Source organism: Olea europaea, chromosome 15 (assembly GCF_002742605.1).
Source record: "Olea europaea var. sylvestris chromosome 15, O_europaea_v1, whole genome shotgun sequence".
Taxonomy (NCBI): domain Eukaryota; kingdom Viridiplantae; phylum Streptophyta; class Magnoliopsida; order Lamiales; family Oleaceae; genus Olea; species Olea europaea.
Window position 1 is genome coordinate 7,203,439 of NC_036251.1, and position 10,343 is coordinate 7,213,781.

A 10,343-nucleotide genomic window follows, 5' to 3' on the forward strand; every position below is an offset into this window, starting at 1 on the left:
TATTAATTGAATGAATTGAAGATATATATATATATATATATATATTTACGGTAACAGACTTGAATTTCGAATTAAATATTAATTGAATGAATTGAAGATATATATATATATATATATATATTTACGGTAACAGACTTGAATTTCGAATTAAATATTAATTGAATGAATACCCACAAAAGACCAGTACATAACACTTTCAATTGTCACATTCTCACAATATGAAGGACCAAATAATCTGGTTGTCAATCTCACGTAACTATGTGAACAAACTTATTTGACGTTATAATGACTTAGAATGTGAGAGAGATGGCATATGATACATTTATATGGAATTTAATGTGAACATAAATATTGGTCCAAAATAGTCCCACACAATCAATATGATTTAATTTTTCGACTACTCAAAACATTAGATCCAAACCTGCACCAGCACATTTGTGTGCTAAGAGATGTTACTACATACACTGAACATTGCATGGTCATTAATCATTCGAGCACGATTTTCCACTCAAATGAAGGTTGTTTTAGAAGGATGAGTTGTCTGCACTATGGCAATGTTCACACAAGCACAGTGCTTCTTACAAATCATTTTCAGTTCACACCCACAAAAGACCAGTACATAACACTTTCAATTGTCACATTCTCACAATATGAAGGACCAAATAATCTGTTGTCAATCTCACGTAACTATGTGAACAAACTTATTTGATGTTATGATGACTTAGAATGTGAGAGAGATGGCATATGATACATTTATATGAAATTTAATGTGACCATAAATATTGGTCCAAAATAGTCCCACACAATCAATATGATTTAATTTTTCGACTACTCAAAACATTAGATCCAAACCTGCACGAGCACATTTGTGTGCTAAGAGATGTTACTACATACACTGAACATTGCATGGTCATTAATCATTCGAGCACGATTTTCTACTCAAATGAAGGTTGTTTTAGAAGGATGAGTTGTCTGCACTATGGCAATGTTCACACAAGCACAGTGCTTCTTACAAATCATTTTCAGTTCATAACAATGCCCACAGATGTCAAGTGTACATACTTAGGAAGTTGACTGCAGATAATGAAGAGTAAAAAATTTCTGAGTGGCTTATTGAAACCATTTCCCTTGGAGCTATACAAAAAAGCTACAATCTTGAATAACAGTAATCAAACAGTTATACATGTGCTTGCTATTGGTTTCATGATCCCATTAAGGACTAAGTTTGATCAACATTTGACATGAAAATGATACAATATACAAAAAGATTGACCAACTTTTCCTGCATTGGCACAATGGCCGATTAATTTTTGTCGCTCAAATGGAGCAGCGAAAAAAATTCGGCCAAACTTTGCATCATGCAGCCCAACTGTAAAAATATGCTTCTAAAGGAACATTTCCAGAGAGCAATGTAACTGAGGAAGCATAGTGAATCTCTACATATGACCCTTTTCAGGGGGATTGGCATGACAACTTTGTACCAAGTGCTTACTCCAACTCCTTAAGAAAATCAATGTTGTCAACAAAAACCTGCAACATTCAAAATGAGATAGACAGACAACTATTACTAAATCAAAATAGTAGGGATAACATCTTAATTTATACTGGACAACTTCTAAGATGGACATGTTTTCATACTAAATCGATAAGATAAACATAAAAACACGATCCCACAAGTGAGAGTGATGCTGAAGCCAACAAGTGAAAGTGATGCTGATTGTTCACAAGATTGTTCATCTAAATAAAACAGGTTGGAAATAGAGTGGTAGACCCAAACTAAACTCATATGTTTTTGTTTTTAGGGATCTAGTTGCTTTAAGTCTTCCAATACATCTAGAATGAGCTGAGCTGAGTGGCGAAAAAAGGATACTCAAAAGGCGATGGAAAAAATGCTTAGTTTGGTTTATTGTTCTAAATTAAGCCAGAGAGCCCAACTACTACCTAGGTCATCACTGTTCACAATTGATCTCATATCATACAAGTTTTGGTGTATGGGCTTTGGTAAAAGACCTTTTCAACACACCATATTGACATGGAGCTCATCATAATGAATTGAGGGTGTTTCTCTTTTACATATAAATTTTAATTTACTTCGGTCAGCATGTAGAGGAATATAAAGTTCAACTCCAATGATAGTAAGTAGCACTCAGCATAATATTTTAGATTTCTCCTCGGATGGAACCAGCAACTTAAAATACAATAACTTCTTTTATTTATTATTATTTTCTGTCTCACTTTTGTATGAAATCCCTCCAAAACACTACTTCATATAGGCAACCTATTCTGCCAAGGCATTTTAAACTTTCAACATCTTATGCTCTCTATTACCATTATTTGAGGGCCCTTTACATTATTATGTCTCAAATATATAGATTATTTAGACAGTCAATACTTGAGTCCCAGAATTCCAATATGAACATGGATTGCAGCAGGAATAAATAGATTCAAGCAAATTAAAAGAATAGCTTCAGATTCACATTATAAATCACATTACTTCAATTCTATCAAAGATTTCAATATTTTGACCAAATCTATACCTATTTCCATCTTTACTACTGAAAATTATTTTAAATCAGAGCTTGAATTCCTTATTTAAACTATCACTACTAAAAGGGTATTACAAAGTTTGATCTAGAACTAAGATGAATATATTGACACGGCACAAATGATACTCAAAACCCAATCAACAATTTAATGTTGTGAAATGGTTTTCTAAGAAGACTAAGGAAAAAACGTTTATAACCAAAAGCATACCGTCTTCCAACCATCAGGATCCAGACATGCAGTAATCTTGGTATTAATACCAGGTAGTGGTCCAGGTTCTCGGGTAATCATTCCACCACAGAGCTTAATTGCATCTGCCGTTTTATAAACGTCGTCTGTGCCAATTGCTATCTGTCAGATAAAAGACATACACTCAATCGGCTTATTAAACTAAAATTTTCAAATCAATGGATAAAGTTACATCATTTTAAGCATCAGAGGGTCAAAATAATGCTAGGTTGAGAGAATATTTTACCTGAGCATAAGCATTTCCTTTATCATATTCAGTAACCCCATAGTTGTATGTCAACTCCATTACTGCATTTTTATCTTCAGGACCATAGCCCATCATTGCTATCGTATACTGCATAGTGGACCAAATGTTCACAAAAGTACACAGCGTTCACTAAAACTTGATCATGATGAAAAATGAATTAAGAACAACTTAAATTCCAGCTACTAAATTTAAGTTTCTGGGAAAATATAGGTAACTAACCCACAAATTATTTATATTACTCTACAACTCAGCGACGAATTCAATTCATGATAAAACAGTTTCTCCCTCTTTGCTTCTAAAAGGAATTACAGAATCGGTTATTTCATCACAGAAATTATTATGAGAGTGTATCAACTAAATAGATCTGACAAAAAGTACTGCAGACCATTGATAAATTTGCAATAAAAATGCAACTAAAGCATGTATGGGAGTTGTTTAATCAGTTTAAATTACAATTTATAGAAATACGTGGTGGGTAAGTGGATAGTATTTGTAGATTCCACGAAATGTGTGGACAGAAAGTGGTTGGACCGCTTATAGACAGTTTTATAAAGATTGGCGAAACATGGACTTAATGAGTGTTTAACAAGCAACTAGAGGGAGTTAGAAATCAAACAATGTAACTCTTTTAACATATACCAGAAACCAGACGGGGCTCGAGCATTATGGCAAAATATGGCATAAAAGATTCCACAGGAATAAAGGAAACAGAGATGCAGAAGGGAGAGCAAGCTGAAGTGAGAGTCTTAGATGAATTATAATGTCTCATAAATTCTGGCAGACAGAAGGATGATTGGGAGTTGGGGGTTGGGGGATACTTGAAAGAAAATATCTACTGGATGATTAAATTTTTTCTCTGAAACAAAAGAAATAAAAAAAAAAAAACCAAATTACCTTGTAATCAGGATTGTCTCGCTTGCGAAGAAGCTCCATGCCATAAGCCTGAAAAAGGCACCACAACAACAATAAAATATAAAGTCATATTACCAGTAAATTTTTGGGCAAAAATAAGCACAATGTAGAACAAGGAATTGGTAATAAAAAATTAGAGAAAGAATCTTAAAATGAAGAATATGTTAATGATGAGTAATACATCAGGAAATACCTCAAAGATTATAAAAAGATATTGCCTTTTTCTATCTCACCTTCTCATAGAACTCAATAGAACGATCAAGATCTCCAACTCGAAGCATTACTTGGCACAAAGGCTCAGGTGTAGGACCTCTCTCCAAAAGTTCGAACTTATAACCATCGGGATCTTCTATGAATGCAATAACAGTGTTGCCACCTTTCACAGGACCAGGTTCTCGGGCAACTTTACCACCTTTAGCTTTTATGAGGTCAACAGTCTTTGTTATCTAAGCATAGTGGCAACAATATTTAAGCAATTTCATTTATTCTAAAGGGAGTAGTGAGATTATGTGAGTGTGTCAAGACTGAGTGGAAAAAATCATTCAAACATACTTTTACACCAACTGTAATTTAACATAAACTAAATATCGACACTGAACTCATCAGCTTTTAAAACAGCGAAAACTAGCATGTGCTAGAACATGCAAAATGGCCACTGCTATCAGCAAATCAATATAGGAAATATTATAATACACTCATGATTTCAGTAAAAATTGAATATTTTGCAAACCTAAGAAACTAGATAGTTCTAGAATGTGCACAAGGGACAACGCTAACGACATAAATAACAAGAGCTATTAAAATGCACTCACAAATTCTCTTTTCATTTCTTTTTATTTTACAGGGGGATAGGGCCTAATATATCAGCAACGCTTGATAGATGTAAGCAGCTAAAAACAATTCTGTGGCAGTATGTGATGTCCGTGCCTCATGTAAAGAAGTAGAAAAACAAAATAGTTAAATTAACAATGCTGACAACTGGAAAGCAAGCAAGTTAAAATGTGATTAGAAGAAAAGGCTTGTATCTTTAAGATTATGTGTATCAAACAGATCTTAAAGTTTAGATCATATCTACTACATGGCCATACATTATAAACCAAACTCACATCATCAACTGCAATTCCAAAATGGCCAAAACCAGTTCCAATTTCATAGCTGTCAACCCCATAATCTGAAAGCATTATTTAAAAACACATTATTGCTGATAAGTAAACTTGACAAAAGCAATAGTAATGTACTTGCAAAAAGGGACAAGGAGCAACGCATATTCAATAATTCAACTATAATCAAAAGAAGAGGAGAAATAACAGTTTAGTAAAAGTTTGACGCTTACTGTAAGTGAGTTCAACCACAAAGTGAGAATCTTCAGGACCATATCCGAGAAACGCATTTGTATATCTTTCCTCCGGTATGTCACGTTTTCTAAGCAGTTTCATCCCTAGACACTCTGTGTAAAATCTGCAGATGGCATTTGATTATACTAAGCAAGTCTTTTCGATAAAGAAAAACAGCACCCAAGATCAAAAGCAGATGATTGTATACAAAAGACATACTTTATGGTCCTATCCATGTCCCCCACACGGTAAACAACATGGAGCATTCTTCTCTTGTCTTTCTTAACCCAATCTAAGACATTTTCTTGGGTAGTAGCAGTACTTGCTTGTGCCACAGTTCTAGCAGCACTAACTGATATCCTGCCACCCTCTCCTCTAAATAACTTTGAAGTTGTAAGCCCGAAGGATTGAAACTGAGGCATCGCTGGACAACAGTCAAGATTATCAAGAAAACAATATTTCTTTTGAGCCGTAGCCCACCAAATGATAGAAAATTAAAAAACTAGCTTAGGAAAATTAAAAAGTAATTTAGATTTATTTCATATTAGATTTTCTTTTATGTGATTTGGTTTAATTAGTTATAATGTGATTAGATTTACTAGAAGTTACCTTCAATTTAAAATATTTACAAATATTTAAATAGAACTGAGGTTCCAGTTTGTACACAACTTCGAGGATTAAACGGAATTACAATTAAATGAAATTTTCCTCCTCCCAAATTTCTCCCAATCTCTCTCTTCTTCTCTTCTCTTGTCCTTCTCTATTTCTTTCTCCTGGTTTCTCTTTTCCATTTTCCATCAAGTAGTATTGGGAGCTTACTCGTTCCCTTGACCATATTCCAAGAGCTCCTAGCTTCCTCCTACTTCAACGAATCCAAATGTCATTGTTGAGGTCATCAAGGACTACTACTTAGCAACATCAAATGGGTTCACATTAGAAGTTTGGTTCGACGTCCGCACCCTGAAGATCCTTATATCATAGAACAAGAGTTCGAACTTGTTGATCAGTTGTAAACAACTATTTGGAGTTTAAATCACTGAAGTCGAGTTTTCTTCAGCTAGAAGGTATTATAGAAAATTGAAAATGTATTTTAGAAAATATAAAAAGTTGTTTGGAATTTACTTTATTTTTAGAATAGATTTTTTTAGTGAGATTCTGATGTTATTCATTGTTTAGAAGTTTCCTTCTATTTTAAATTCTTTATGACTATAAGAAAGGACGCACAACTTTAAAAATAATTAGATATACAATTAAACTGAAGTTTTTCATCCTACTAAATTTCATTCATTTTCTCTTCTCATTTTTACTTTCTTGATCCATCTTTCTCTGCCTCGTTCTACATCACCAGCAATTTAAAACCATGAGCGGTAAGGTTTGACTACTGATGAGGCCTAAGAATTTAGAAGGATCACTCTTCCAGAACTCTAACAAGAAATTTCAATCTTTTGATTCTTAAAGTTAAAAAGAAAAGAAGATCATAGATCAAAAATAATATGAGTAATACCAAATAAAAAGAGATACAGAAGAAGGAACAATGATTATTCATATTAGCTCTCGTTTGATAACCCTGATGGGTAGTTCAGTGATCTGACCTTAGGTTTACTCCTCAATGGTTATCAATTCGAGTCCCCTCGGAGCCACTGAGGTGAGTACTCGGCTATAAACTTCAGGGCTCTGTGGGATTATATGTGTGTGTGTGTGTGTGTGTATTATATTAGTTCTCGTTTGATATGGGGTAGAATATAGGGATATTCAGGCATTTGGATTTTCCTCAACCAAGTGAGGCAGTTTCTTGGCTGAAACTTGAGCAGTCACTTGCAGCAGTGTTGCTATTACCTCCATTAAAACATAGTTCTTTTTAGTGCCAGGTATGATTTACCATTGATTGAAGATAAAGTGACAGGCACATATAAAATGAGATTGATTCATCATGTAACATTTATCCATCTCGCGGTTCCTACCGAAGAAGGAATTTTCTTTGATGACCTAAGATCTAATTGTAGAAAGAATAAAAAGTTGGCGATAACTCTTTTTTTACCTAGAATCCCAATTACTAATAAGAAGTCTCTACACTTCAATCCAAAATCAACAGAGACATAATTACAATAATTATAAATAACGAATAACATCATAACAGAAATTGAATGCTGTCTGTTGTAATAAAACTGTAGAATGCCATTTGAGTACTTAGGGTTACTTGTTAGTCATTTCATTGAATTTTAAATCCATGCCCCAATATTATCTAAAAATGACCAGGATCTCGAACTGAGAAGAAAAAACCATGTACAAAATAAATTTAGAGTTAAAACTAAAACACGCATCATATTCGTCTGCTTCATCATAGAGAGCTGATCGTTCAAGGAGAGGCTCTCAGTTGACAATCAAAACCTCCAACGGTTAAGTAGAGCGACATAAGCAATTCAAGCATTTAATCATGATGCAGCAAAAATGGAACTAGGGCATATTAGAATCCAGAAACCACAATGAGTTGCTTCAAACTTTGCATTGTATATTCATTTAAAAGCCCATATGAAATTTCCAACTCAAATTGTTACTTACTATCAGCAGCCAGGTTCTTCTTAGAATCTCCAACATACAGAGTATGAAAAATGCAATTTCCTCAATCAGCTTTCTGTGGAACACTAGCTACTTATGAGATTAATGTGTTAAAACAATATACTCAACAAATTAAATTACCTCCACCCTAATTATACTAAAAGTAGCGAAAATGTATACAGAGTTACGCAACGTCGGAAAGAAAAATCAACTCGAATTTAGAATAAAAAACAAGAGACTTTAACCAGAAAAAATTGCCAGAAAAAAAAAAAGAAAAAAAAAAGAGAGAATTAAAATACCACTGCTGAGATGTGATAAACTCAGCATGCGATGATAAGGGGGCGAGCAACGAGAAACAACAAAGCGAGAACTGGAAGAGGAGAGCGAGGGTCTAATTGATAACGCCATAGGGATTACCCTTGCCATCGCTGTATCTTTCTATGTATAGTATAAACAGTGTGGAGAATGAAAATGTGAGAATTTTGCAGAAATATCGATAAGAAAGTAAAGAATGCGAATAATACTTTATTCTGTTTGTTTGTTTGATTGATACTATTTCTAATCCAACCTATTTACAATAGTGTGATCATCGTAATGCTTCAATCATGCTCCCTCTTTTGTCTCATTATTTAAAATTTCTCAAGAAATATTTATTGCTTTTTGCTCATATTTTAATTTAACATAATTTTTCACAAGTAAATTGTGAGTCAATTTAAACGTGATTTGAATGGTTTAAAAGCGAGAGTTTTGCAATATGCAACATATTAAATATAATTATTGTACGTTAAGGGTTGTTTGAGCCTCATTTTTCTCAATAAAATGCATTTTGAATAGTGTTATGATTGAGAATGTGTGATTAAAAATTAAGAAAAAATTTTAAATTTGTGTGTAATATTATTTTATTGAAAAATGTGATTGAAATGATATCAAATCACTGTTGGAAAAAATATTTTAAAGAAAAAGAGAGCTCAAACAAGGGCTAAGAATATTGACGATGCTTCACTTACGGGGGCATTTCACAGGGCTCGTTCAGGGCACATACAAAGGCGAGGCCCGCACAATTTATTTATTTTTTTAATATAGATCGCCCCCACCTACTTGCCAGCTACAATGAGGGGGCCTGTAAGCTCCCTGTAGAATAGTGCCTTGTACACAGGGCATTGTTCCTAAGAATATAAGCGAGTTTGACTTTCTAAATTTGATAAGCCCAAGCCAATCTCTAAATGCAATTATTGTCCATTCCAATAATGCACCACCATGTAATGCTTCTTTTTTGGATTGTGCTATTATGCTATATGTAAATGATGATTTACCTACACATAATATGATGGGATATGATTTGGCATGATTTCTTCAATCAGATAAAAAAAGAAAAAAAGCTTATCCGCTCTATTTTTAATATATTATCTGTCTGTAAACTATTATATAGTTCTATTGTATAAAAATAGCATTATTCTTCATCGAGTGATATTACAAATGATGGGTGGGGTGTGTGTGGGTGGTGTTGGTAGGTGGTTGCTGGATTGTGATCGAATTTTTATTTTTATTTTTATTTATTTATTTATTTATTTTTTATTTAAGGTTTGGTTTGGTGGGTACGGTGCATGGGGGTTGGGCCGTTGGGGTGAGAGAAGAGGATTTTTTTATTTATTTTTATTTTTTTATATATCTTTTGATTTAATTATTTTAGTTTAATTGATTTTATGTGAAGAATACAAATTTATTATTTGCCCTCTTCAAAATTATTAAAAAAATGGTCAAATTTAATTTTATTGTTCAACTAACGAAATATGGATGAAAGTCATAAATTTTGTATTTATGGTCCTCATATTTCAAGAATGGAAAAATTTCATAAGTAAGAGATTCAATATGACATATTTCAAAATTAAGAAAATAAGTTTCAAACTTCAAAAATCAGATGTTTATTAAAATTTATTTATTATTAAATTAATTAAATATATTTAAGTCGCATATTTATACAATTTGGTCACAAATTAGCAATTTAATCAGACACTTATTATTTTTTAGTCACAAATCCGAAATTATATGTCACAAATTATTTTATAATTACAATTCAAAAAATTTGTAAGTCACAATTTATTCATCGGTCACAAATAAAAAAATTAATTAGTCACAGATTAATTTTTAGTCACAACTTATTTTTCGATCACAAATCAAAAAAATTATAGGTCACATATTATTTTTCGATCACGAATAAAAAAATTTGTAGATCACATATCACAAATATTATAAATTACAACTTACTACACAGTCTCAAATTATTAATTTTTTAGGTCACACATTATTCTTTAGTTACAGATTAACCAATTTAATGGCCACAGTTAACCAAATAATCCGTGACCAACACTTGTGACCACACCACTAACACGACCACCAAAACCACTATTGACCACCATTGCCAAATCTACCGCGATAAGCAGCACCTCTGCCTGCACTACCAACAAAAATCATCACAAACCTCCAACAACATCTAGCACCAA

The 10,343-nt window shown here is 32.9% G+C and overlaps 1 protein-coding gene across 2 annotated transcripts; it reads right to left on the reverse strand.

Moving 5' to 3' along the window:
• Positions 1-1,084: 1,084 nt before the first annotated feature.
• On the reverse strand, positions 1,085-8,439 carry LOC111410002 (probable lactoylglutathione lyase, chloroplastic). 2 transcript variants are annotated; one of them, XM_023040153.1, is made up of 9 exons: positions 8,142-8,439; positions 5,506-5,710; positions 5,286-5,410; positions 5,059-5,123; positions 4,186-4,398; positions 3,935-3,982; positions 3,020-3,127; positions 2,755-2,895; positions 1,085-1,530 (listed from the first exon to the last, which is right to left on the reverse strand). In XM_023040153.1, the coding sequence occupies exons 1-9, from the start codon at positions 8,266-8,268 to the stop codon at positions 1,489-1,491; spliced, it is 1,074 nt and encodes a 357-aa protein (XP_022895921.1). In that variant the 5' UTR covers positions 8,269-8,439; the 3' UTR covers positions 1,085-1,488. The 2 variants fall into 2 exon arrangements, with proteins under 2 accessions (XP_022895921.1, XP_022895922.1); XM_023040154.1 differs by lacking the exon at positions 8,142-8,439 and adding an exon at positions 7,846-7,918.
• Positions 8,440-10,343: the final 1,904 nt, after the last annotated feature.